At 40.4% G+C, this 27,514-nt stretch overlaps 2 protein-coding genes across 5 annotated transcripts; one reads left to right on the top strand and one right to left on the bottom strand.

Annotated features, from left to right (window-relative positions):
• Positions 1–206: 206 nt before the first annotated feature.
• Positions 207–14,611, bottom strand: LOC147151775 (soluble guanylate cyclase 88E-like). Of its 2 annotated transcripts, none has more exons than XM_086020683.1 (19): positions 14,575–14,611; positions 14,291–14,477; positions 13,839–13,979; positions 12,741–12,880; positions 12,398–12,532; positions 10,961–11,084; positions 10,755–10,874; positions 10,509–10,626; positions 8,186–8,272; positions 7,961–8,078; positions 6,525–6,654; positions 6,240–6,386; positions 5,101–5,247; positions 4,867–5,023; positions 4,021–4,130; positions 3,315–3,404; positions 2,140–2,298; positions 971–1,108; positions 207–895 (listed from the first exon to the last, which is right to left on the bottom strand). In XM_086020683.1, the coding sequence occupies exons 2-19, from the start codon at positions 14,408–14,410 to the stop codon at positions 743–745; spliced, it is 2,334 nt and encodes a 777-aa protein (XP_085876809.1). In that variant the 5' UTR covers positions 14,411–14,477; positions 14,575–14,611; the 3' UTR covers positions 207–742. The 2 variants fall into 2 exon arrangements, with proteins under 2 accessions (XP_085876809.1, XP_085876819.1); XM_086020693.1 differs by having other exon boundaries at positions 208–895; positions 10,542–10,626.
• A 2,450-nt stretch (positions 14,612–17,061) lies between these two features.
• On the top strand, positions 17,062–27,445 carry LOC147151774 (myozenin-2). Of its 3 annotated transcripts, none has more exons than XM_086020739.1 (6): positions 17,062–17,790; positions 19,322–19,415; positions 21,020–21,183; positions 22,678–22,759; positions 24,718–24,898; positions 26,957–27,445. In XM_086020739.1, exons 2-6 carry the CDS (start codon positions 19,328–19,330, stop codon positions 27,138–27,140), a joined length of 699 nt encoding a protein of 232 aa, XP_085876865.1. In that variant the 5' UTR covers positions 17,062–17,790; positions 19,322–19,327; the 3' UTR covers positions 27,141–27,445. The 3 variants fall into 3 exon arrangements, with proteins under 3 accessions (XP_085876865.1, XP_085876856.1, XP_085876847.1); XM_086020730.1 differs by having other exon boundaries at positions 22,678–22,831; XM_086020721.1 differs by lacking the exon at positions 17,062–17,790 and having other exon boundaries at positions 19,307–19,415; positions 22,678–22,831.
• The last annotated feature ends 69 nt before the right edge of the window (positions 27,446–27,514 follow it).

Raw genomic sequence — 27,514 nt, 5'->3', positions numbered from 1 at the left:
CTTTTGTTTCGTGCATTTTTGGTTCGTCCTGTAATTTCAACCGAGGAAGTGGACATGAGGATGTGCAGTTTGGTCCTGATCGTTCTAGTCTTTCTCTTCACTGTGCAATGACAATTACATCGTTTTTACTTTTTTCCTGACATTACATTGTTATGTCACACAATAGCTTTCACGAGTGTACACTGCAAAATGTGGAGTGGCAAAATAAACGATAACAATCTTTCGAAGCCAACTTGCTTTATTTCTCTCGAGCGGACAAGCTTGTTTTGACGGAAACATTGCAAAAGAAAAAGGACAAAGCCGTTCAATTCATTGTCAGATCTATCTACAGCGTGCAACACTGCAAGAAAAAACAAAGTTTTCTACTGAACCACATAGTAATGAACACTTTTGGTGGAAAAAAAAGTAACTGATTTGAAGTTGTAATGTGTTAACTTAAAGATCTAGTCCCACTGGGCTAGTAGAGCTTTGATACAGTTTAAAGGGATAAGAGTGTTAAATAAATGTTTCTTCTCTCTCTATACAATAAAACGCCACAACAAAGGATTTCATTCTTGTGTAAATGTACATACCACAGATAACTGGAGCTCATCACGTCTAGCATCAATTTTGAAAAGCAAACATATCTTCTAGACAATGAGTCATGTTCAGTGTCTTAAGTCGCATGCACAGAGTCGATTACTGGTTATGGCTCCAGCTAGCGTCTGTTTGCCGTTTTAGTGTCATTTTAACGGCTACCAGCTCAGGACACGGAACACATGGCACTCTTGGAGCAGCGGGAATCGCAGGAGCTGTCCCGTGACTCCATCATGGAATCCCTACCGTCACACTCGGGTGACTCCAGTTCCAGATGAGCGTCCTCCAAGCAGTCCTGTAACGCGTCTTTGTAATGGGACTGAGAACACAGAACGAGCATAATGGGAATTTGAACAAAGTAACAAAATTTAGTCAAACTACTTTTCAGTTGTACCTTATGAACGGACATCTCCTCCACCCGACACTCTTCCACTGACTCCTCCAGAGAATGGCCTGAATTCTCCATCTTGATACGATGAGAGTGAATAGATTTGACATCGTCCTCGTCCTCGCCTGGCACCAGTGGGAAAACCTGGATGCAAGGATACAAAGTCCAAAATACTTCACACAAAGCAATTCAACGAGTAAGTACATATTTCCACACAGTTAGGGATGTTCACTTTTTATACAATTTCAGGAGGAACCTACAGCCTTTTCAGTCAGGTCAACTTCATTTGATCTTATCTACACTTTTGAAAGCGCATGTCCAACTGTTCTGTGTTTCGGTACGTACTACACAACTTGCACTTCCCTCATAAGGAATTCAATGGTAAAATTCATAAATGATGTTTGATTAAGTATCAAGCAGATCTGGGCACTTGACCGTCCGGCCGCAACCCTGCACCCTTGACCTGGGTACCCTTCCGGCCGCGACCCCCCGGCCATATTCATAAAGATTGTCGGCCCCCGCCCCATTCGTAAAAAAAAAAAAAAAATGTAAACGTGCATGATGCCCCAGCGGGAGAGATGCTAACGGAAGACAATATTTAAAGACAATTATCTTGCTAACTTTCTATTCAAACCCGCTGTGGACACGCTTCAAATGCGCCACTTATTCACGTAATTACCCAGCTGCGTGTACTAACTTCCATTACGAGCCCTGGGGTTGGTTTTGTCGTATTGTATGATTATTTTTTGTCCGACAGACGACAAGTCTGCAAGCATTCAACAAGTTACTTATTTTCCACACTTCCCCCCTTCTCACTTCCCGGCCTTCAAAATAAAAGCATGCCAGCAAACCTCAACACAGCAGTTTTGCTACGGCGTATTTCCAGAAGTAGGAAAGTGCATGATGTGCCAGTGCCATACTTGAGTGCTGCACCCAGCTTGAATATACTCCTGAACACAAGTTGTTTTGAAAGAAGCCTAAAAAGAAGCCTTTCACCGAGTAGGCTGTGATGAAATTTGGCCGCCTCGCGAGCACGTCACACGTATGAGGGCCGATTAGTGGGCTGGACTAAAATCCACTTCCGGCCATGTTTAGTCCAGCTCTTTTTTTAAATTTGTTGCGTCCACTTCGCTCGGTGTGCGGCAGGCTCAAGTATGATTTTGTTGGATTCCTACCAGTCCCTCCTCGTCCCCCTCGTTGATGACCTCAGTGATGGTGGCCTTGCTGATGGCCTTACTGATGGTTTGGGTTTCGAATTGAGGACACGCCGCTTGGGCGTTTCCGTCTTTGTCCCGCTTACCTTTCAGCCAGTAGGTCTCAATCTCAACATTGCCCTAAAGGATGAGAGAATGCAAGGAAAATTAGTTAAAGTCATAAATTATTCATACTCTGGTCCAATTTTGAGTTGATGGTCATTTTAATTGGTTGAGCTCCTTGCTGGAAATAAAATAAGAAAGTGTAAAAAAAAAAAATGTATGAAATTGTGTTGAGCGTTGTGAACTTTAGCTGACAGGATATTTAAACAGTTTTCCACGAAACAGAGCGAGAATTAAAAGAAACAATCATAATGTAAAACAATGAAAATTGGTGCTATTTTTCACAACACAACTTCCTGTCTTTTGCTGCTCATCTTTCAACATTTCCAGTTAAAATATATCGTTCAAGAGAAGAAAAAAAATTACCTTCCACTAATTAAAGATTTGGCTTTATTTGACTTAATTGTCTACTTAACTTGTGAACAAAAATAAAAAACTATAATACTTATCGTCACCTTCCTAAAATAAGAGGGTGACAGTATAATTAATAATAAACCAATTGAAAGTATGGTGTGATTTGAGCTCCTACTGAGGTAACCAATATGGTTCCTTCCTGGGAAAACCTTTGCTGTTCCTACATTTAAACATTCATAGCACAACTTGTCTCATGAAAGGAAGTTAAAAAATAAGAAAAATTTTAAAAAAAAAGGAAAAACTCTTCTTAAAATTCTGCCTGACGGCTGCTTTGGGAGAAATGTTGTTGGCATTATCATCAAATGTACTCCACACAAGTCAGACTCGCGGATAAAAAGAAAAGCAAGCAGGCGACACTTACAGACTCTAAATGCTAAATATGTTCTCTGCCCACAGCCCAAACATTGCCAGTTATTTTTGTTGGTTTGCTGGTACGCGCATCTTCCGTTTGCACCAGCTCTAGCCTCAGGGAAGGTTTTGTGCATGCAGATAACATTTATTTACTGCCGACGCATTATCCCACTGTGCTGTTCACATGTCCTACAGCAATTAATTATGTCTTCACAGCGGAAAAGTACAGTGCAGCGACAATTTCTGTCGTGTGTTCTTTTGACACCAACCTTGATGGTGATAGTACCCCTCCGCTCAAAAATAAAGTGGCTTCCTTTCAGGTGCTCATAGGTGGCGCTGCTGAGCTGGATATGCATTTCCTTATGAAGACAGACAAAGGGAAGACATTATAGATCAATTGCTTTTATTTTTTTTCAATGACCTTGGTCTTTGAATGCTGATATTCAGGCATGATCACTTTTACAACATTCCAAGGAAATTACAATGTCCCATCACTATTCGTAGAACAGGCCCTCGGGTTACTAACAAGGTTCTTAGGCGCTACCTAGGTGCCCATGGGCATCACATTGTTTGCCTTGCAGACGAAGGGCAATATCAGTTGGTAGCGCCAATGGACTATTAAGATGGTTTACCAACTGCCAATAAACTTCACAGAAGAAAAAATAACAAAGAATGGAAACACATTACAAACAGTCATGTTTTGTATTTAATAAATGCCATGCAGATTTTTTTTTTTTAATCGCCAGAAGTGCGCATGTACATGCACATGCAATGAAGACCCTCCATAACTTCCAAACAACCCAAGTTAAACTGGACATAGAAAGATATGTCTTTCAGTCAAAATGTTCGACTTCAACACCCATCCTTGACAACAATTGCTGCTTCCTTATTAGGCAGGGCTTTGGCGCCATCTTCTTCAAACGTGAAGTGGCGACTTTGTGACTAGCAGAGTTCATTTCATGCTTCTGTCCTCACCTTTCCGTTGCTCTCCATGGCAGACGCCGTGTGGACTGTGTCACCATGCAAACCGTAACGGGGCATCTTGTGTCCTACCACACCTGCTACCACCATGCCAGAGTGGATGCCTGCAGCCACAACAATGCAGGTCCATTTATGTAAGACTTGTTTTCATCAAAGGCCCCATTGTAGTTACGGTTGCCCTCAAGGGGCCGGTTATGAACTGAAACCACATAAATGTAGAATCAATAACGTTGTAGCTGGGGAAAAAACATGGTTTAGTATGGACCTTATCTTTTGTGTAAACAGAACAATCTTAAATGACTTTTACAATGAAACATCAAGAGCTTAATTACATTTTTATTAGGGAAGTCCATCACTAGTTTGTCTTCTTTTTAGAGAAAGAAGGATGCAATGGTAACCATTTGAACAGTCTGAATTATCATCCTATAAATCACCACTGGCATTTGTTATTGCTTTAGCTTCTTTCTGAAGAGCCCGGGAGAGGCTGTTTAAATGCCTCTGAAAGTTGCATTTGTACTGTGCTACTTCTTTTTCTCGTCTTTTTTCACACACTGCACTGATATTCACATTAGCGTGATGCTATTTCAAATGAGTTAACAAGTTTGACGTTCTGCCAAATACATATCGTCCCGACAACCACTAGCCAGAGACTCAATTGGCCCATCCGATTACGTAATTCTTTGATTTTTATCATTTTTATTATGGATGACTAATGTGGAACACAGGGAACTCACAAGGAAAACTTGTGGTGTAGAGGGTTGGATCTGACCCGCGAGCCTTGAATTTGACACCTGTGGTTTATGTGATCTAACACCAGCATAGGCGTGAAGTCCAACCCACCAACACGAATCTGTATGTTGTTTCCATTCGAGGGATCTTTCAAGTGATCGATGGAGCGCACCATGTCCAATGCCATGTCACATATGTTATGGGCGTGATACTTGGTCTTCTCTGGAGCCCCCGCGACCACCATGTAGGCATCTCCAATGGTCTCAACCTTGCAAGGCGACAGACTCGACTCGAGCACACATTAACTCACAAAATAACAGCAAAATGAGGAATATGTCTTTGTACCTTGAAGACTCTGTGCTTCTCGCTGAGTGTGTCAAACAAAGTGTACATGGTGTTGAGCATGGACACCACCTGCAACGGAGTGATGTGGCTGCAAATGCGAGTGAATCCCACCACGTCACTGAAAAGAATGGTCACATCTGGGAACACCTGGAAGAAATACGGTCAATCCAGAAGAAAGTAATTAATACACAGTGATGGGATTACTAGGAAAGTATGCTCATTTAAATGCTAACAGACTGCTAACGAAGTATTGGTGCTGCAGTGTTCAAACACAAAAGATGCAGCAAACACATGTAGACAGATATATTGTGTATATATATATATATATATATATATTCATAGCGTATGTCTATATTATATTGCCTCCATGTTGTCAACAAAGGCAACCCTGTAGGAGCCGCAAAATCACATTGAATTAATCATAATGCAACAACTGTTTAATTATTTTATTTCATTGTGTTTGTACTTAATCATGTATGTTTTTATAAAGTACAATATTATAGAGTGCACATTTCTTATTATAATGCACTTTTAAAAATGCTGCTGAATTTTTGGCATTTCCATTCATTTGAATGAGGGGCCAAATTATGGAAAAAATTGAATATTTTATTGCTTGTAGACTAATAGTCTCTCATGTGCCTGTCCACCCATCAAGTTTGAAATCAAACAGTGATATTAATCTTTCATCGTGTGTGCGTGAGTACTGTTGTGTGTGCATGTGCGTGTGTGTGTGGGTGTGTGTGTGTGTGTGTGTGTGTGTGTGTGTGTGTATTCAAGTTACGAAATAAACTCTTGTACTGGATCAGTTGAGATCATACTGGTGTACCTAATGTTATGGCCTGTTATTGTACAAAAAAAATGTTTAACCATAGTGACAGATGCTAAATTGAATCGTATCTTTATTTAGAACCAGCGCTAAAAATAAAGCAAAGCTTGGACAGATGAAAGAGAGCTAAAGAGGAGCAATGGACTTTTGTGATGAAGCGTTTGTTATTGCATTTTGGCACATGTGATCTGTGGTTGCTAGCATTCTGATTATTTATTTAATTGTAACTCTGGGGAAATTATTTCTCAAAACTGACTTGAATGTCGATGTGCATCATGCAACAAGGAAGTGCTTTTTGCTCTCCATTCCTGACCTCACAAGTGTTCACAGCCGGCTCTCCTTTACGCAGCCTCTTTGCCACTGGCTTGGGAATCATTCTGTAAAGGAGGTCATCTGTCTTTTTCATCTCATAGTCCAGCATCTTCATGCTCTCTTCTAGCTTGCTAGACTTCTTTTGCTCCTGTATTCAGATAGTAACAAGATTACAGTAATAAAGAACAGGACAGCAGTACAAAATAAAGACTACAGACACAACAGGTGTGACATGTAGCATGTGTTTTTTTTTTTTTTTTTTTTCAAAAAAAAAAAAAGAGGGAACCTGTATGAGTGCTCTTTTCAGCTCCTCTGACTGCTGTGTGCCTGCCAGCACCAAATCTCTGCTGGAGTCGTGCATGCTCAGGTCATTGATGTACAGTCCAGTTTTAAACATAGCACTCAGGCTCTCCATGCTGCCCAAGAAAAACAAACAAAATTAAAGAGAGGGGCAGATGGACAAAATGAAATTGGAAAATTAGTATACAATAAAGTGTGAAAGCATTAGCGATTGTGAGGATGATGATTTTATTTCAGCTTATGATTATGTGGCAAGGAACCACATTTGATGACTAAAAGGTCAATCAAAATTGACGCTACAAGCGTCATGGTAAGACAGTGGAACCATGTGATGACTATGCTGTCCTATTTTCTACTCATGTTATCCCTTCCTCATAGGGTGAAGCACAGTCTTCCTGTCAAACTATGGAAATAAAAAGTCTAGACACCCCTACAAATGGCAGATTTTTGTGACTCAAAAAAATGAGACCAAGATGAATCATTATGACTTGTAAAAAAAAAAAACTTTCAAGCGGGAAGGTAAAGAGAAAATAAAGCAAGTGAGAAAATGTTTTTGCACAGGTGCGCACGCCCTCTTAACTGGTATGTGACTGTGTTCAGAATCAACTAATCACATTCCAACTTGTGTTAAATGGCTACCTGCCACATTTAAAATGCTTCTGATTATACCCAAACACATTTTAGATGTTCTAGTAGGCTTTACCTGACTTTTTTGCTTCCTCGTAAAAAAAAAGGCTGAAGGTTTTGGCCTGACTGCTATTTTGAACTGTTCAAAAGTTCAACTTCAGCTTCATTGGACCACGTCCAAATCATTACATAAATAATGCATGTTACAGTCTGAATAAATGAGATTGAATTTTAGGACATCATTCCAAAAAGTCAAAGTATGGTGGTGGCCGCATCGTGTTATTTTTTTGCCTTCAGTTAGATACTTTCACATAACATTCTAACTCTTTTCTTGTCACTTAAAACTTCCTCTTAGATTTGTTTCGTTTTCATTCCAATGTAGCCCAAATGCTATGTTTTACCCTATAACGATTTGAAATCAGTGCAATGCCCATTACTACTTCAATGTAGGCACGAGCGCACTTCATCACAAAAATTATGCGTTTTATAGAAGGATGTGGATGTTTTGGTAATGTTCTCTGTGGAAAAACACTCTCTGTTGCAAATGAGTTCGCATTAGCTCACAAGAGCTGCACTGACTGATTACAAGCTAATTAGCACTTCATTTCATGCATGGTGAGAGCCGCTCGAATGAGCCCCTGAACGGATTCAGTTCCCAGCCTTTTATTTGCACACTCGCAGTAGGACTCCGTGCACTTAATGTTTCGCTTTGCAACTCCAAAGTATTCATGAGGGGTTTTGTCCTTGAGTGTGCACCTGTTTATGTGTGTGAGTGCGTGTTCATGTAATTCTTACACAGGTGTTCCAAGAAAGATGATAGATTCCCACTCAGGCATGTATCGCATTTGTCCTTTCAGTTTCAGGCATCGACTCCCGTCACCCCAGCTCTCCATGGCATTGGCGCTGTTACCGTCTAAAATAGGTGCATGATGAAAAGTATATTACATTTAAAAAAAACTTCCCAAGAGGGTTTCTTTTATGTTTGCACTCTCGCTTTGTGCCAAACAGAGAAGTCAAAACCTTTGTAATCGTCTCCAATAATGGACTGAAAAGCCATGAGCTCCACGTCCACATCAGCAGACCGATTGGCATTTTCATAGTCGGAATCTGTAGAGTACAAGATGGCGTTACATAGAAAAGTGATGACAACTCTAAGGCTCTGTGATTTTAGTACAGTCAATCTCTACCAGTCAAAAGTTTGGACACACCTTCTTATGCAACTGAAAGAGAAACCTTTGCCAAACTTTTGGCAGTGACTGACTTTTGGTGTTGTAGTAATAAACGAATTGCTTCAATGCCATCCTATGGCATCTTAATGCCATCCTATGTTGAAGTGAGTTGAAGGGCTTCAAAGTGACAAAATGGGCTTTGTTGCGATCGGCAAGAAATTGTAAACATTTTTTGGGGGGCGTCAATCAAAATCACTCACAGATTTTTGCTATTCACAGCTGGGCTCAGTCCCTGTCGATTTTCAATTTTTGCTATTTAGGTCAAGTGACTTTGTTTTTCAGTGGGACTCAAATTCCTGGTGGCACCCCTAACAAAGACACACAATCTCAGGGAGGAATTCGACTGTCATCAAACTTCCATTTCATCCTATACTCTCAAATGTTAACAAGCAGTACCTTTCAAGGTCAAGAAAAGATCTATTTCGATTGTAATGAAAGTGAAATTGAATAGGAGTTTTTCTAATGTGGGGTACACACAAAGAGACAATGGGGTCAAATGTGAACATTTTGCCTCCCCTCAAAGTCATCGTAGACATGGTTCTTATGTCTCTGAGCCATTATCATGTGGCGTGTTAAAAGCTTAAGAGTGATTTTTTGGTTTTGAACCGGGATGCACAGAAAGACTAAAAATATTTTATTAATAATCAGAGTCAGAAGTTTTATTTTGAAAATCAGGTGCATCTGCCTGTGCCTCTGTGAACGTGATATGGTATCAAAAAAGTAAGGCCGCAGGCTAGCAAAAATTAGCACTCACAAAAAAAAAAAGATACATTTTGTAGAGCCGCTTGACAAATTGGAAAAGGCCCAATAGACAGAAGAAAAAAGTTAAAAGATAAAAATCTTATATAAGGAATATAATATCAAAAGTCCTACTTAAAATATAGACTTATTGCTACAGGTGATTTTCACACACCAAGTCCGCTCTGCATTATGTGGCAACAGGCTCACAATTAAGGCAACTAAGCCTTCAAAACTGGCAAAAAAATAAGCGCTGAGTTCCTTGCTTCCATTTCCAACATTCTACCTTTTTGAAGTGGTATTTCCTCCAATGATGGCAACCATAAGTAAACTACACGTAATAACACTTAAAATGTCCCCCATTATCCTAAAATGGGACCGGTTTGTTGAAGAGAAACAAGTGCAGGGCTCCCACTAAATATAAAAAAATACATGAAGCATAATGGTGAGTTGTATTTTCAGAATAATTTGTTTTTATGCCAGTCCATCAACATATTTGGTGGTGTAAATGAGGTTGGGGATCTATTGTCAGGCGTTTGTTGAAGGTGTCTCACAGCCCACAGCCTCTGCACTGTGAGGCGGACGTGCTAACCAGTCGACCACCGTGCCGCCCTAGACAAGAAGACTGTATGTGGCAAATTTTTAACCTCTTCCACTCAATATCAACAGATTGCTATCATTACCAGCCCTAATTTCTGCTGCATTTAATCGTAGGTCACTTTATATTGTTGTGTACGAGTTAGCTGATATTTTTTTCTAGCTAGCAAGCAGTACAGTTGGTCAGACAGCACCAATGTCTTTTTTAATTGCAATGAGAGAAGCATGCTTTTTCCATGCGCATGTTTTAATAATAAAGCCAAAGTGCTACTGACTAGCCAACTGACTGGACGCCCAATTTCATTGAAATCCCTCCTGACGTTGTCTCCTGACATACCCGCAACACAAAACCTTTTGCAACCATGTCAATGTAATTGGAACTATTCAAAATTGAACATTTTTCATTGTATTGTAAATTATTTACTCAGCAATATTTTTTAATGTGATTTTCAGGTGCCTGAGAATCTACAACGAGTTTGTACCAAAAACTACAGAAATAAATGCAGTGACAAATAAAACTGTTAATGTCTGAGCGGGACTAATCATATTATATGATGGTTTATTAACTTTTTGTCTTGATAATATAAAACAATGATAAAATAAATTGTTTGATTTTAAATCATGTTGGTGCCTGATTTGTCCTCTAATTTAGGAAGGTCCCATCTGCCTTTTTTATCTCCCTTTTTTACCTCATCATGTGTGAGGTCTTTGTGTGTACGCCGCTTAAGTGAGTGCAAGAAAACCACATGTAAGTGAACCCTTGCCCAGCAGACACACACCCCTGCGACTGTTTACATGGCTTCCACTCTTACTCTGGACTCGATTGTGGAGATTCCTCTCTCTTTTCACAGGTTCCTTGGACATGATCTCAAACAAGTTGTTGGGATGGGAGATGATCTAGAATACCCACAAAATAAACACTCACAGTACTTGTTGTAAATTGCAGTCAACTTGTCCATGAACTGCGTTACAAATTTGCCACTTTGTTCTATACAACACACACGGGACGATATCGGGTATATCACCATGTTCCATGTGAACTCCACCAGGGGGCGAGCCAGCAAGAAGGCGTCATTAATCTTCTTCCCGTCTAAATCAGGGAAGACTGTAGAAAGTCCTGAGCCAACATTGTGCACCACCATGTCCTGAAGATTCAAAGCAAATATTGTCACTTCTTATGCACGATACATCATTCCAGCATATTATTGGAGTCCACGCATGCACCTTTTACCTGTCTGAAGACGATGTTGAAGGGAAAGACCTCAAAGAAGAAATCAGAAGTAATTGGCAGAATCTCTTGCTCTTCCTCATCCTCCTTCATGATGTAGCGATAAGCCGAGTTGTCAAAGTTCAGCCTGAAGGGACACAAAATTATTGCCGACAGTACAGCGTTCTCCCACTCAAGGATATAGCGAGAGTTGGGTCAAGATGTGACATGCATTCGACAAGACTGAATGCTGTTATAAATGAGAAATAACAAAGTATGAACATACAGTGGTACACGCTAGGAGTCGAACTGATTAGTCGACTACAGTCGACGATTCGACTACACATCTCCGAATCTCGAGTCGACTAATCTCTAATCATGCGTATTTGGCATATCCTCTTCGGATCAACCAATTTTCAGAGGCCTTTCAGCTCCACTGTCTGCTGCCGTTGCAGGTCTGAGAGTAGTGTACAGCAGTTAGCTTATCGCTTGCTCTGTCTATTCACTTCTTTAAAGAAATCATACCAACGGGACCATGGGAATGATGGTGAGGAATGAGGGCAAAGGCGCCTAGCGAAGCTCCCTCCCTCTTTGTCGGCGAAATATTATGTCCAATAAAGCCCAGGCAATAGCTGTGTGATAACAAGAACTTTGTTCAAGCAATACGCACCCAACATCACAACACTTGTATTGCTTTTCAAAACTGAGTTCAGTATGGTACGTGTGTGGTCGTACTATGCTACTAGTGAGTTCAAATATTTTACTAAAAAAAGACTCACTTGCCATCATCTATCCTCCAAAATAATAGAAGCACAAGTGAAATAGTGAAACAGAGATTTTTTTTTATAAAGGCTGGCAACAATGTAAGATGAGACTAAAAACACGCACAGGACTCCTACTTATCACAACAAGTGTATTCAGCGTGACGCTGAGTTGCATTTTTAATCATTTGTTTTTATTTGTTTCTAGGCCGGTCCATCGAAATTAAGGAGACGCTGGACTGTGCTGAAACAATATCAATGACATCATCGATTAAGTGACTTCACCACATTATGGTTGACTGCACAAACCTTTTGTCGTTCAACCCCTCGTACACACTACTCCATTTTCCCTTTCACTTACAGGCTTCAGTTTGAGTTATCTCCAAATTGTCCATAGGTGTGAATGTGAGTGTGAATGGTTGTTGGTCAATTTGTGCCCTGCGGCTGGTTGGTGACCAGTTCAGGATGCACCGTACACCCCCTCTCACGCAAAAATCAGCGGGGATAGGCTCCAGCTCACCCGATACATTATAGAAAATGGATGGATGGATGCAAAATTCAAGTTTCACCGTGCTGCGTTTAGTATCTCGTTATTTCAGGCTGCACTGTGTTATATGTGGTTAGCACGTCTGGCTCACAGCCAAAAGCCTTTCTGTGTAGTGTTTACACGTTGTCTATGCCTGTGGCTGTGCTCGCCTACCTCATGGTGACGTGGGAGTAGTCCCCCACCATCTGCTCAGACAAGACCTCCACATGGATGTCAGTGTCATAGAACTGCTTCCCCATCTGCCTCAGCTGACCCATGGCATAGTGCAGGTAGCCTTTGCGCTTACTCCTGCAGATCACAAAGGGGAACAGAATTTATTAATCACACTGAGCCCTCCTGAATAGATGGAATACAATTTGTACGCTCCATTATTGAACATGCTGCATGAGCCACTCTCATTACGTTCCCATGCAATGTCCACACTGCTACTCCGTGTTAATCATATGGTGCTTCAGAACTAAGGACTAATGCACGGAAGTCCATCAGAGTCTCAGACCTGTAATGGAGGGTGACTCCAGTGGCGGATTCCTCCTGGCAGAAGAAGGTTGGCGGCTGCACCTTGGGGTAGCTGAAACGCAGATACTCATGGAGGTTGTCAAGGCCATTGACAAAGTCACGGACGTGACGGCCCAGCACCTGGGTGCAGGAACATAAATGGAACATGCAAGTTTTAGGCCGACTACCCACATGTCCTTATCCAGTGTGGCAGGAGGAGCTAGAGCCAATCCCAGCTGTCTGTGGGCGGACTGCATACTGTAGTTGGCCACCAGTAAATCTCCAGGTTCAGGTCCATGTACTAGTATACTCTTTATCCTCAGCAATAAGACATTCAACATACTAGCAGAATGACTGTTCCTTACTAGAAGAATGTCGAATAAATGCTCATTGGGAAATCTTTCGAGCATTTATTCGATATACTGTACATCCATCTTAAGATCCATGTACATGACTGTGTATTACTAAAAGGATTTCAAATAAATGCTCAATGGCTTTGCATAGTGAACACACAATTGAGTAGAACTTTAAGGCGATGTGAACCACTACACTAGTGCATCTTAGTAGACAGTTTGATCAGTTTAACTTGAATGTCGGGCTTTTGGGGTAAAAGGATCAATAAGTTGTACTAAATGTTTCTGGAAAAATAGGCCTAAAAAGTCAAACAAAACTTAAACCCTTTAAACCAGCATCATGGGAGACAAAAGCATGTTTTTATTATTCCTTGGCTTTTTGTGTTTTGTCATGATGGCACCACAAAAGGAAAAGATTTATTTATACAGTGGTGAAGATCTTATACTTGTAGTGGTTTGGAGGGGGGTGGGGGGGGGTCACATTGATTGTATAGCTAACCAGGGTTTTACAAGTTGAACCTGGAACCTATTAATTCACTTTACATTATTTCCTATGGGATTTTTTTTTTTTTTTTTTTATCAGAACAACTCGAAAGTCACTAGGTGTCATGAAATGTATCGTGTTCCACTGTAAATGTTATCAACACATTTCCGTAGCTTCTTCTTTGGGTAGAGTCCAATCGGGTTTTCGTACGTTAGGTTTCACAACAATTATACAATGTACAACTTGAACGTGAGATCGGCACCTTGAGGATCCTGTCGTAGCCATACTTCCCCACAAATCCCAGGAAGTAGACACCCCAGGAGTTCATCAGCTCATTGTAAGGCGTTCCCGTCACCCCGCTGGCTGCCTTTGCAATGCGAGGAATCACACTCTCGCTGTACACCTACAAGGACAAAAATACACCAGGGAATCCACTTTTTAAAAAGATTCAGGGTATTTGGTATGGCCAGCTGCTTCAGATCTTAAGATTTATCAAATGTTTTTATCAGGAAACGTCATGGGTATGTCCACAGTTTCAAACACCCCTCAGGTATCCTGAAACCCTGAAGTACACTGAATTTAAAAAAAAAATGACTCCAGAGTTTCACTGCCAGAGAACATCCCAGTTGAATAAATTTCACAATCCACACAAATGGCTTGCAATTACTTTTGCACATGCATTATACATTTGCGTTATTCCATTTTTGGGGCTACCTGGTGAGTGACAAAGGAGTGCAGCCGCACATCTGCTCTCTCTCTGACCAGCTTCCACACGTCGTCCCCGTACGACTCCTTGATGAAGTCGTGCAGACTCTCACACAGCAGCCCATACATTACGAGACCTGAGATTGAAAGTCAAACTGCAAAGACGGCGTGCTTCCAACAGTATTCCCAAAGGCACCTGCGAGTGAATGAGAAAAGTCCAGACTTCATTTAGTGCAGTCATTTCAACAAGCCATTAATTGCACCATGCTTGTTTTTGCCATTAACCCTGCTACCTGTGGAGCTCAGTGCTTGATCAGATGAGACATCCCAATAGGGTTTCATCTGAGGGGCAACCGCGCAAACTGTTTTAAAGGGCCTCTCATTTCACAAGTACTTCGGTGTAGTCGGGTGCTCATTGTTTGTGTGTCAGCTGTCAGCACCTGGTGGCTGCAGAGCTCCATGTGACACGAACACACCACAAAAGCCATCGCTCAAACACAGATGACACCAGTCAAGGGAAGTAAACAATTAGAGGGTCTGCCCTGCTTTTATTTATGTACTTGGACAAACATGCTCAAATAGACACCAGAGGAGTTAAAGGGCAACAATTCTTCTTATTTAATGGTTAGTCTGCTGATGTGATTTTTTTTCTCGGCTTGAATGACACCACATTTTCTCTCAGAGGCTGCGGGGCTTTCTAATAAGGGATGGTGGCTTTGTGGCGCCGGGAAGGTGCAAAATCGATATCTAATCTCAACAGAGATAAAAAGAAAAATATGCTTTCCTCCCAGACGTCTGCTGTCCTCATTGAATCAATCTGTGCAGTACATAAAATCCACTTTAGAGAACAACACAAAGTGTGTATGATGGTTTGGAATTACATTTAAAATATATAAAATCAAACAAAAAAAAATAATGTGATGAAGAAAAATTCCAAATCAGAAATTTAAAATACATCCTCACGGAGTCGTTAGTTTACGACGATAGAGACATTTGACATTTCAAGATCATGAATGATGAACAAAGACTGTAAGTAATTTACTCATAAGAATTGGTCATCACCTGACAAAAGAAGGCAAGCTAAATCACAGCCATACCGAATGTTTGTCATAATATTGTTTTGTATTTATGAGCTTGTGATTATCACAAAAATATTTACTCAAAGTTTCGAATTTGCCATAGTCAATTCACCTGAGCTAAAATTAGAGATAGACTGTGGCACCTTTTGACTTATGTACATGACTTTTGTCGCTGTAGTAATGGAACTAATGTAAACCAAGGACCCCCTGTATGGTCATTTATACAACGCAAGTAAAATGCATCTGTCAGGTGATGTCAGTGGAGAAATTAATAAAGTGAAATTATTGGGGCGGCACAGCTCAGTGGTAGAGTGGTTGTATCCCAATCCAGAAGATGCGTGTTTGATCCTTGTGGCCATGTCAAAGTGTGCTTGAGCAAGATACTGAACCCCCAGTTGCTCCTGATGCTGTCATCAGTAGGTGAATGAGAAGTCACTGTGAAGCGCTTTGAGTGCCTTGTAGGTGGAAAAGCGTGATACAACTGAAAGACCATTTACCAAGACCATCAACAAAGGAAAACAATGTCAGGCCATTCAAACTGTTTGCTATTTGAACTTTACTGGAACAGAAACCACACTTTTGAACCTTACTGAAAACGCATCCATCCATTTTCTATACTGCTTATCCGGTTTAGGGTCACGTGGAGCTGGATCCCAGCTGACTTCAGGATGCACAACGACATGTTTTCAAATCTAATTTACATGTAAAATATGTCACATTAAATTCAAATGCAATTGCAACATTTTGCTGGTCCGTCATTCTTCAGTCCATCATTTTTGGTGATGAACCGAATTGTAATCGTCAATTGGTCAGTCCTTCAGTCAGTCCATCAGTTAAGTCTGCCAGTTAGTCCGTCAGAAGTCCATCAGGCCACCCCTAGTCCCGCAAAAAAACCTCAGCAAAACAGGCATCTGTCAGTGATGATTACTCTGACGGACGAAAATCAACTTCCTTCAGTGCTTAGTCCATCATTTTTTAAAAAGTGGCCCATCATTCGTCAATCGTCAGCAAAACGGGCACCCGTCAGTGATGGACTGACAGAATGCCCACCTCTGTGCAATTGTATTAATTACATTATACTGTATATATCATAGTTTAGATGAGGATCAAAACGGATCCAATTAAACTGAATTAAACCCCCTGTAAAGTGAAAATAAAAATGTCTTAAATTCGACACACCATAGAGAAGAGTGTTAACAAGCTTGCCAAATTTGTATGAATACAAAAAAAATTGGCAGGTATATAAAATGATGTACAGAAATCGTGTAAAATAAAGCCTTTTTTTTCAGCTGTTAGAAGCTGTGTCCGCTGAATGAGCTGAAAACATGCCCCACTCACTCTTTCCTGTCACTCAAATACATTGCGGTACAAATCCGTGTGCTTAAAGTAATTGTAGTGTGAGCCACGGGCTGAATAACTTGTGCCATTGTGTTTAATAAACAGTTAACGTTCCCTGAAGTGTCTGTGGACCCACACATAATCCGAAACGAGTGAGGCGGTGATTTATTGGCAGAGGTGGGTAATCCAGGTCCAGAAAGTAAAAACCCTGCCACAGTTTGGCTTTAGCCACAGGTGCTTCTACTCATCCGGTAGGTAAACGAGCTCAGTTGATTAGAAGCACCTGTGGCCAAAGCCAAATTGTGGAAGAGTTTTTACTTTCCGGACCTGAATTACCCACCTCTGCTTATTGGATGACGTCAACGTAAACTCGTGAGCTAGCTTGCAAGCCTGCTAGCTTTCTAGTCCGTGAAACTGTCACTGTCATCCAATATGTCACCGCCTCACTCGGTTTTATGTCATATGTGGTTCCACCTAATATAGTGGGCTAGCAAGCTCGTGGGCGAAATGTAGGCCGCGGTACTTATATAGTATGGGAGGTCCCACTCATGCCAGAAAGCCCAAGTGCGTACTGTACTTGGCTTGGTTTTAGCCATATCTAAAAACCTACAAACAACTGATGTGGTTAAAAAAAGTTTAAAACTATATCTCAACAATTCAGCACTAACCTGTTCTCATAAAAGCAGGTGGTCCTATAAAGTAAACAAGAGCTTATAGCGGTTTAGGCAAATTTTATCGAGGAAAGTGAGAATGAAGTGACTAGTAATAATATTTGTTCATGCAATTCAATAGTTGTTAGCCTGGCCTAGTGTTTTTTATTAGCAAAGAGCTTTTGAGGTCAGGATGAAAACCTTTATACTTGCCCCATCCCCCTAATCACTTCATTCATCCATCCTCACTCGTGTTAAAATAACCCGGTGAGCTAAGAGCCCGAGGCATTCCGGGATGCGTTTTATACGGGCTATTCCTTCTCTGTTTGGGGAGGGTCACATTGCTGTGGGGAGGCTTCCTGTCCCGGTGCGGGATAAACCCCTCAGCCACCCAGATCAGCTCTGACACCCCACACACAGAGACAGACAACTGGGCGCTCAGGTAAGGCAGCAGATGCAAAATTATTACTGCATACACACACCATCAATCATGGCCTGCACACCTATTTCCTTGTTGCAAAACACTGTTGTTTACTTGCACTGCAGTGAAGCTGCAATGGAATACTTGTGATGCTGATTGTTAACAAAGAAAAGCAATCATACTAATGCAATTGCTCATCTCCTGCAAGGCAAGATGAATGTCTCATTTCATATAATGCAGGTGCACTGCTTGTGAAGATAGTGAATGTTCTACTAGCCAAACAGATGTCTATATCACTGCATCAAAAGTGATACTGGATTTGATTGGGATTATGAAAGATGTGTTAATGAAGAAGTATTAAAGGGGGATCAAATAAAATAATGGCAGGTGTCTTGTATTTTATTTTATATTTTTGAATACAAAAATTTCAAATCATCTGAAGAAGCATTTTCTCTGTAGATGTGTATAATACAGACCCCCAATTTGCTGGTATCCTGTATTATCAGAGTGAATAATATAAATGAATGAAGATTCAAAACATCCCAATAAAGTGTAAATGCTTTTAAATCCACGTTAAAAAATGATGCTCTTTCCCATAGGCTACTTATGATTAAGACCTTTCAAAATATTTTTAAATCATCTTTTTGAAAACCTTGTTTTTGTACTGTACGCACTTTTAGTCATATTAGTAAGATATTTTTTATTTCTTTATTTTGCCTTTTAAATCGCTCTAACACTATATGTGACTGCTTTTAAATGTTGCACTTTTAATTACAGTATGTGAAGCTTACTGAGTTATGTTATGTATGGAATGCTCAACAAATCATTTATTTATTTTTTTTACAACCCCACTGTCTAGTTCCGTGTAAATTTTTAGGAAATGTTTATTTCTTTAGTTTCTTAATTATATCTCCCCTCGATTTGGATCTTTTTTTGCAAAAATCGGATGTTTTTCACAGGATATATGTTCAGAAACAATTTGAATTGGAAAATCGTTTTTGATTTAAAAGATGTGAATGCATCAAATCGTTCCGATTTAAAATATATTGAGATACATATTGAATTTTCTTTTATTGTACAACTAAATCTTTGAAGGAAATGGCACATTTACAGTACTGACAAGTTCATTCATATGAATGTAAAATGAGAACAAGAAACTCATTGCATCATACCCACTCAAACTGAGCCATACCAAATCGAATCGTAAACCCACTGAATTGGACCGAATTGAATCATTCCACTTTAAAATCGAACGGTCCGTGACTTGTATCCCACCCCATGTATACGTATCGAATCATCTTTTATTAGCGAGATGCACACTCTTAATACAAAATAATGTGTCACTTTGTAAACAAACAATAACAATAACGAACACATTTTTTTCACATGTATGCTTCAGGTTAGCTTCCTTATGTAGCTGTACATTCATCCTTGCAATTATATATCTTCTCAGAACCATTACTTTTATGAATAAATGAATAAATAATAATCATTTCATACTGCACTTGAGCCTGTTTGGTTTTGAGACCTGAGCCATATGTCTTTGTATCAGAGGGACATGATGATGTTCATGCAATCAGGCCTGGATGACGTCACCAAGCAGAGAATGTTGCAGGCTCAGATGCTGTCTAGAGAGGCCAGAGGAGGTAAGTAATGAAGATGACGCACTTTCAAACGACCTACATAAACATGATACTGTACTTCAATGTAAATGCTGCCTGGAGAACTGCGGAGGTGCCCATCCAAATCTCCAAAGCATCGACATGTTCTCCAAACATTCCAGCAGGGAGCGTCCCCTTCCTCTGTGTTTGTTCTCCAGTGTTCCCCCGCCAGCTCAACTTTGAAAAGGCGTTCCCCTAACCTCAGCAAAATGAGACTCCCACCAGCGGATTTCATGCCCGGGCCGCTCCTCCAAATGCCCCAGCTTCTATAAACACTTATCATGTGCGGGACATAAGGCTATCCTTTCGTTGGGAGCGCCTTTCATATTGAGATTCCTATTTATATGCCCAGTTACCCTTGCAACCTCGGACAACAACAAATACACCCTCTGACATGATCCTGAGGCTATTTCAGTGTCTCTGCTATGCCACGATAGCATACGAGAGGAGCTCTGTCGATTTCAACTCAATTATGCGTGATATTATTTAAATGAGCACTCCTCTGTTGTGAAGCTCTAGTAGGAAGCAATGGTGGCCTACATTTAGAGTGCAACCTCAACTATATCTATTCCATGAAATTTTATTCATTTTATTCACAACGGTCGATTCTCTTTATTTTATAGCATTTCTCTTGGCTACACTGCTTCCAGTGCATGTTTGTAGATGTTAGATATTTTTTTTTGTCCAATCACATTTTAGCTTCTACGTGCTGTGATATCAGTCTAATCTTCACAAGGCCTGGCCAAAATATATTAAAAATAGGATTGTTTGTTTAACCAATCATCATTCAAATTCATCTTTGTGGAGGCCATACCACGGATCTACTACCCATTTTTGCGGTTGTTTTCTGCAAAAACAACCCAGAAAGTTGGGTAAAATTGACCCAAGTAGTGGATCTGTCCTTTTTTGACCCAAAAATGGTATTATTTTTAACCCAACTGTTTTTAGAGTGCAGGGATCCTAGCATAAACACGCACTGATAACCGAGTTTTCAGCAAAAATCCATCAGAAGTTGTCAGTAACAGAGGCAACATAAGATGGCATCTGGCTTCTACCACGAGAGGCCAACTGTGAGTCCATCATTTACAATTCTGTGGGCCAGAGTGCTGGCCATAGATGACATCAGTATTTTTTTCGTCCTCTGTTTGGTTGGTCAGGACATAACTTGTTACAGCCAACGTGGACAAGCACAACACATCCGTAGCAATCCGCACACATTAATGCATTTAATTCTCAGCATCTCAGGTGAGAATGATGTATTTTTGTCATTTGTTAAATTGTAATTTTATGATTTTGTCACATTATTACATAAATATACACTTTTACTCCAGGTGATGTACATAGCACAGTTAGGTGATGTTATATTGCATTTTTGTTGAGTATTGATGGTTTCTATAACTGCGATCATCTACTGAAAGGTACGGTTTACCACAGACCGGAAGTTAAGAGGATATAGCTAAATGTGGCGTTGCATTCGTGTCATCCAATGCCTGGCCACACATGCTTGTACGTGTTTCCTGCACAGCAACTCCGTGTTTGCGGATTGTGCAATCGCTTACTAAAGCACATTTGTCTTCATGTTACGTCAGGGCGCCTGAGTCTGGGGAAGAAGGTCAGCGTTCCAAAAGACGTGATGATAGAGGAGCTCAATCTTCCATCCAACCGAGGCTCTCGCATGTTTCAGGAGAGGCAGAAGCGGGCTGAGAGATTCACGCTGGAGAACGCAGCCAGCAGTGCTCATAACACCATGAGTGTAAGGCATAAGACACACATAACTCATAGCAACTGATTCAACTGCAAATGAAAAAAATGTACATTTAGACAAACAGTGGGTGGATGGATCAAACATTTTGCCAGTCACAATCAAACTGTCAAATAATTATGTTGGCATGCTACGTCCTTCTTCATGGTAGTTGATTGTGTGTGTTGCTTGAGTGTGTTAAAGTATTTTTGGATCTGTGGCATTAAGACCATTTCCATCTTCAACCAAACAGCAAAACAGATGATCAGCAGAACATAAACAAAACTGGGAAAAATTTACAGCACCCATTTTGTCCATACATTTGTTCGTAAACAACTACTTACTGTACTACTTCCTGGTTCAAGCAGGATCATGTAAAATGGTGAATTGTTCCACTTTTGGGTTTGAAGCAGAAGGAACAGTTCCATGCTGACGTAAACAGCAGAAAGAAAATCAAATAAAATGTGCAGTGCCATATTTGTGTGTCTATGGCCATTTGTATGTTACTAGGCTATACTCCCTGGTTCTCTGTGGATTACTTCAAACAGCTGGACTGTACCACTTTTGATACTAAAACAGGTGGAACAGTTCTCTTATGACTCAAATAGCAAAAAGACATCAGTAGTTCCTCTAACACAACACAATAAAAGTGAAATGCCATATAGCTATTTGTGTTCCATCATAACAAAAACGGCAAATGAATAGAAAATGAATTCCTCCCCAAAAAGTTAGATAAATGGCGTTTTTAGTCCACTTCATGGTTCAGGGAAGATGACATAAGATGATTGGACTGTACTACTATTAAATACTTTGAATATTTTGGCAGCAGTACGGTTGTCTCTTGCGTGAATTTTCCCTGGGTTTTCCCAAAACATGCATGTTAGCTTAATTTAAGACTCTAAATTGCCCATTGGTGTGACTGTGAGTAGGAATGGTTGTTTGTTTATTTGTACCCTGTAATCAGATGGCGTGCAGTCCAGAGCCCAAAGTTAGCTTTGATAGGCTCGCCTGACCCAAATGAGGATAAATTCTATAGAAAATGGATAGCTGGTTAATATCTTAGCTACCTGTTACATTTAAATGAATAGCTCTCCGACAGCATCAGTAAGATTCAAATAATCCTTTCGCAGAATTTTTGATACAGCTCTTTTTAATTGATCTGATTGTGACGGTACAGCAGACCATGTCAAATCTCTAGTGAAGGCACAAGATTTAAAATTATAGCTTCCTAATTTGGGGTTCAGGTCTATTCATCTATCGTTACAATAAATATACTAACCCGCTTCGGTAAATTTCACGTTGCCTGTACAGTATTACTCACTCCTATTGGGCGCATCTTTGGTCTGTCGCATGGCTCTGCTGTTATAGAGTTCAAAGGATAGCTTGGACAACCGCTTCATACTTTAGAAAACTTTCCAGAACTGTGTCCCTTGTAGCTCAAAGGCATGATTAAACTGGACTCCTAAAACCCTTTGACTGCAACCAATCTAATTGTCCCTTTCTCAGGCCCATCCAGTGGTTGTTCCTCCCCCGCAAATCATCCAAAAGCCTCAGGGAGGAAAAGAAAACCAAGCTTTCGCTATCCCTGGTAAGCATAGCCTGGTCATGAACCTTCAGAAGACGGTAGCAAAGAAGGGCAGTCCTGATGTCCTCGCTCCAGGTACTGCGCTGTGCTCATTGGACGCCGCAGTGTGACACGAGCATAACGGCTAGTTCAGCCTAACGCTGAGGGGCCTGGACAAAGCCAAGGCTTGTAGAGTTTCTGCCTCGTAGTCACAAAACAATGAAAGCATTGTTTTGATTGCCGTTTTATATAAATATTGTATGTTATTCACACTGAGAATTTGTGACCTTAGCTCATATCGCCGATAGTAGTGACAATTCATTGCATCGAAATGTATTAGAGGTGTTGTAGTGCTGCTGGACCTGAGAGGTGGAGGTGGGAATAAGTCATTCTGTATATGTGCAAGTTTCAAGTCATAACTGATGAAAAATCCAGATCAAGTCATTGCTTGGGTTAAGCAAGTCATAAATCAAGTCATACAATCTCGCTCAGTGAAACAACAACTGAGCAAAAATATAAACACAATACTTGTTTTACTCCCATGTTTCAGGAGCTGATCTAAAAAGATCTCAAATATTTTCTATGTGCCCAAAAGGCCAATTTCTCTTATATATGCTTGGCAAATCTGTCTAAATCGGTGTTTGTGAGCATGTATTGTATCCTTTTGCACTGTGATGTTCTTAGGCTGTCCACAATAAAAGGGCATTCTGAAATGTCGCTCAGAAAACCAGTCAGTATCTGAAGTGATCACCATTTTCCTCACATAGTGCAACACATTTATGGCTAAGTAGTGTGCCTTAGGCTGCCCACAATAAAAAGACTCTATCGAGTACACTAAAACTTCACAATTTCAAGGGGCTTTTTGTTGTAGGCAACCTAAGGCACACGTGTGATAATCATGTTTGGTCTTCTCTTGATGCATGCTTCATCTTGATATGCCACACCTGTGAGGTGGATTGATTATCCTGGAAAAGGAGAAGCGCCCATGCGCTAACACAGATTAAGATATATTTGGGAGAAAAAGGCCTTTTGTGTACGTAAAAAGACATAGATCTTTGAATTCAGCTCAAGAAAAAAACATGTTCAGTGGATATTCGCACATTCGTCACTTTACACTCAGTGTCTGTACTTGCGTCCGTTAGCTTACTGGTACGAACACATTTATGAGCGTATAGCTTTCTAGGGGTTACAAAACCAGTCTGTATATTCTCTATTAGCATTTTTCTTTAATTTTAGTTTCTGTGCTATAATTACTTTGATGAGTTGTTTTCATTGCTGTTTGATTGCTCACATTACGTAGATTTGTTTTTCAGTGTCTTGTAGACCCGAGAGGGCTGAGAACCTTGTTGAGTGTATGTCATGTCGATGATATAAACTATAAATATAAACTAAACACGAAACTAAAACCTATATTTTCTCCTCAGTTAAACACATAACTAACATATAGCATGTTTCACAAGCTATAATTTAGCTATAGGCTACTGTTAAGTTAAGATAGCTTACCTGTCTGTAGCTTTTATGGTGACAGATGAAGTTGGTTTGCTGTCATAGCTGTGTCGCTTATTTTTGAGTTGCAAACTTTGCATGCTGCCAATCACTTTTTTCCCCTATTTGATCAAAAACATAATCATTGATCCAAATGTAATAATCATCTTTGCTCCTTGCTTCATTAGGTGCCCTCTGCACTTTGTATTGTAGCATATTGCTATCTGAGCTAGCCTAATCTACAAAAAAAACTTCATTTAAAAAAAAAAAAAAAAAACACTATCTGGGAAAAGCTGGTTTTGATCATGTGAACAGGCAAGTCAGGTCCAGTTTCTTGAACACCAAGTGAGAGTCATGTGACTTATGTTTGACTCCCCTACCTCTCCTAATAGGTTTTATAATTACATCACTGTGGCCACAATGACATTGTTACATTACCGTATATTATTATAAATCCTCATTCAGTGCCATTTTTAATCCAGTTTTTCTTCCATCAGGATACTCTGCCCCACAGAAGGAGATTCCCCATGAAAAGTTCAACACAACGGCGATTCCCAGATTCTACTGGTCTCCATGGAGGGAAGCTTTGCGCCACGACAAGGAGCTTCTGGAAGCACTCAATGCTCAACTGCCCTTACCACAAAGACATCAGCTTGCCCACTACAGGTGTTTCAACAGGTAAAACTCGAGAAACAGTGCCCTATACTACCCTACCCCTAATTGGTTAATTAAATAAGAGGTGTGTCTCAATACAGTACACTTTTGTCTGTATAGTTTGTGTTTATTGAAAGTACAGTAATTATTCTTGGTGGAAAGAGGTCATCCATGATCAACAGATGATCTAACTACCACAATCATCTGGGCTCTAGTCCATGTTTCCACAATTTAAATATTCAGACAGCGTCTGCTGTTCTCCTCCTTGGACTGTAGCTGCATGATGGCTATTTTCAATCTCGACACTCGAGATGGCCCACTGGGGCTCAGTTTTCAAAGCTCTATCAAGACACAGAGTGACATACGTCCGCACTGTGAGGAAAGACAAATATTGCTTTTTGGCAGATGGTGAACAAGACACAACAGACTTTATGACCTAAGAGGTTATGTTGTTCTGGGGGCATAGGCTCGTCCATCTGTTTTTGTGTATGCCAATTCCAAATTTGAAATAGAGTATTTTCGTATCTTTTAACAACCTTTTTCGCAACAGTCATTTCAACGCAATAATTTGACAGAGTTTGCAGGGTTACACCAAAAATACAATAGCGATTTTCAGAAAACATGCATGTAGAAAAAAAAAGGCAGTCCACAAGGGATCTGGATAAAAAAAAAGTGCAGTGCAGAAATTTATTTTCACTATTTTATTGTCCACTATATAGAATGTTAATGGCACTAGCCATCTGGTCACCACCCTCCATGAGCCAGAAATGCAAATTTGGCACTCCACATAACTCTCTAAAGCTAAAGTCAACCCAAACATATTTTTTTTAAGAATATGTTCTATGTAGGCCAACTAGTTGAAACATGGCATTGTGATTAATATTGCGTTTGTTGAATATAAGTTAAGCAGCAAAATCCAACCGTTATTAGCTATCTCAGGGGGCAGCCATTTTGTCACTTCTGTCAACTGAAAATGAGAAATCAGAAAGCATGTGAGCTGTGTTTGGTCGTTACCTGAGCTCAGAGAAACTGTATTGTCATTTTCAGTCGGCAGAAGTGACAAAATGGCCGCCCCCAGAGATGGCTAAAAACGGGTGGGTTAACTGTTATTCCACAAACACAATACCTGTATTTCTCAGAATATCTTGTTTCAACTAGTGGGCTTGCATAGAACATATTCTTGAAAGAAATATGTTTGGGTTGACTTCCCTTTTAAATGGTTCTGGATATCAACTTTGTGTATGATAGGTGAATTTTCTTCCATGGAAATTTACAGTAGGTGAAATGTCTGATTTGATAGCAATTTGGTAAATCCATTAAGGATAAGCGGCTTGGAGTATGGATGGGATGGATGGATGTTAAGTCTCTTATTATACTACGTATATATATCTATGTCAAATATTATATGATAAGGTCTTTTGTCGTGGTCATGTAGGCTCTTATTGCATTCTTCCAGAACTCTGGGTGTGGATAAGACTACTAATTTTTAGCTAGCTTAAAAATATGGGTGGGGTTTGGGGGCAACCCACATTTTTTGTGAAAAATGCTGAGTGGTGGTATAGTATATCCCTGCTTATGCAATAATTTTGTAAAGTTATTTTTATATTTTTCAGTGTAATTGAACAGGTGTCAATTATTTGCAGATTGTCACTATTTGCAGGCCGGCCACCGCGAATGGTGGTGGTCCCGTGTATTGGCTTTGGTGGGCCACATAAAGTGAAGCAGTAGGTCAGACCTGACCCCCGGGCCTGATATTCGACACTGATGACATACATGCACATGATGTCATCTTTTTTCTGCCAACCACTTTGAAAATGAGCCCCCTGTGGCTGGATCTATTTACACCCCCCAAGATTTTGATGAAATTGTGAAACCTCCATCAAGTCAGAACTCAACTAATGGACAGAGCAGCTGGTGATATACAGGTTGAGTCATCCTGAATCCCATGTGGTCCTCTGCCCCTGATCAGACCTTCAATTCAATCAGAAACACATTCAGAGTAGATATTGACCGCACTTGATGGTATTGTGTGAGCTGCATAATGCATTAAGATGAAACTAACGCCTTTTCTTTGACTTGCAGGTCTCCCATGCCTTTTGGAGGTGCACTGTCCAGCAAGAGGGTGATCCCCATTATTAGCTTCGAGGCCCAGGAATCCCAAAACCTGCCCGGTGCCACTTCGGACCGCATATGTCACCGGCCTAATTTCAACAGAGCACCCAGGGGATGGTGGGGTCATCAGTGCCCTGAATCTAATGAACTATGAAAAAGGACTAATTAGTTTAAGACTGTCACTCGGTTAGTCAGCAGCAACAGCAGGGGGGAGGAAAAAAACCCTCACATAATAGATATTAAAGTGGTTAGCTGCTGCACAGAGTGGTAGCGGCAGCTGAAACAAAGTCAGGATTTTGAAATTGTAAGTTTCACAGTCAAGCACTGGATTAGCAGGATGCATAAAGATGATCAGCCACAGCCAACAGTAATTTGTATGGCTTCACTGAATCTAGGCTTGCAAAATTGACAGAATTTTCAAAGATGGAAACTAATAATAAAATGATGAGAATTGACATACATTTATGGGGAATTCCTCATTTTACTTTTCCAGGAAATTCAACAGAAACTTTCCAGGAATATACCACT

Source organism: Filicampus tigris, chromosome 2 (assembly GCF_054856515.1).
Source record: "Filicampus tigris isolate MCC_2025a chromosome 2, RoL_Ftig_1.0, whole genome shotgun sequence".
Taxonomy (NCBI): domain Eukaryota; kingdom Metazoa; phylum Chordata; class Actinopteri; order Syngnathiformes; family Syngnathidae; genus Filicampus; species Filicampus tigris.
The sequence above is the reverse complement of the archived record's forward strand: the minus strand, read 5'-3'. Positions and strand labels throughout refer to the sequence as shown.

Bases quoted from the DNA above. Each gene is read 5' to 3' on its own strand.
- LOC147151774 (XM_086020721.1), top strand. From the start codon at position 19,307: ATGTCTTTGTATCAGAGGGACATGATGATGTTCATGCAATCAGGCCTG. The intron at 21,184-22,677 runs GTAAGGCATAAG...TCCCTTTCTCAG, and splicing joins GTGCTCATAACACCATGAGT to GCCCATCCAGTGGTTGTTCC. The intron at 24,899-26,956 runs GTAAAACTCGAG...TTTGACTTGCAG, and splicing joins CACTACAGGTGTTTCAACAG to GTCTCCCATGCCTTTTGGAG.
- LOC147151775 (XM_086020683.1), bottom strand. From the start codon at position 14,410: ATGTATGGGCTGCTGTGTGAGAGTCTGCACGACTTCATCAAGGAGTCG. The intron at 12,881-13,838 runs GTGCCGATCTCA...TCCTGCACCCAG, and splicing joins GCTACGACAGGATCCTCAAG to GTGCTGGGCCGTCACGTCCG. The intron at 5,024-5,100 runs GTACAAAGACAT...TCGCCTTGCAAG, and splicing joins AGAAGCACAGAGTCTTCAAG to GTTGAGACCATTGGAGATGC.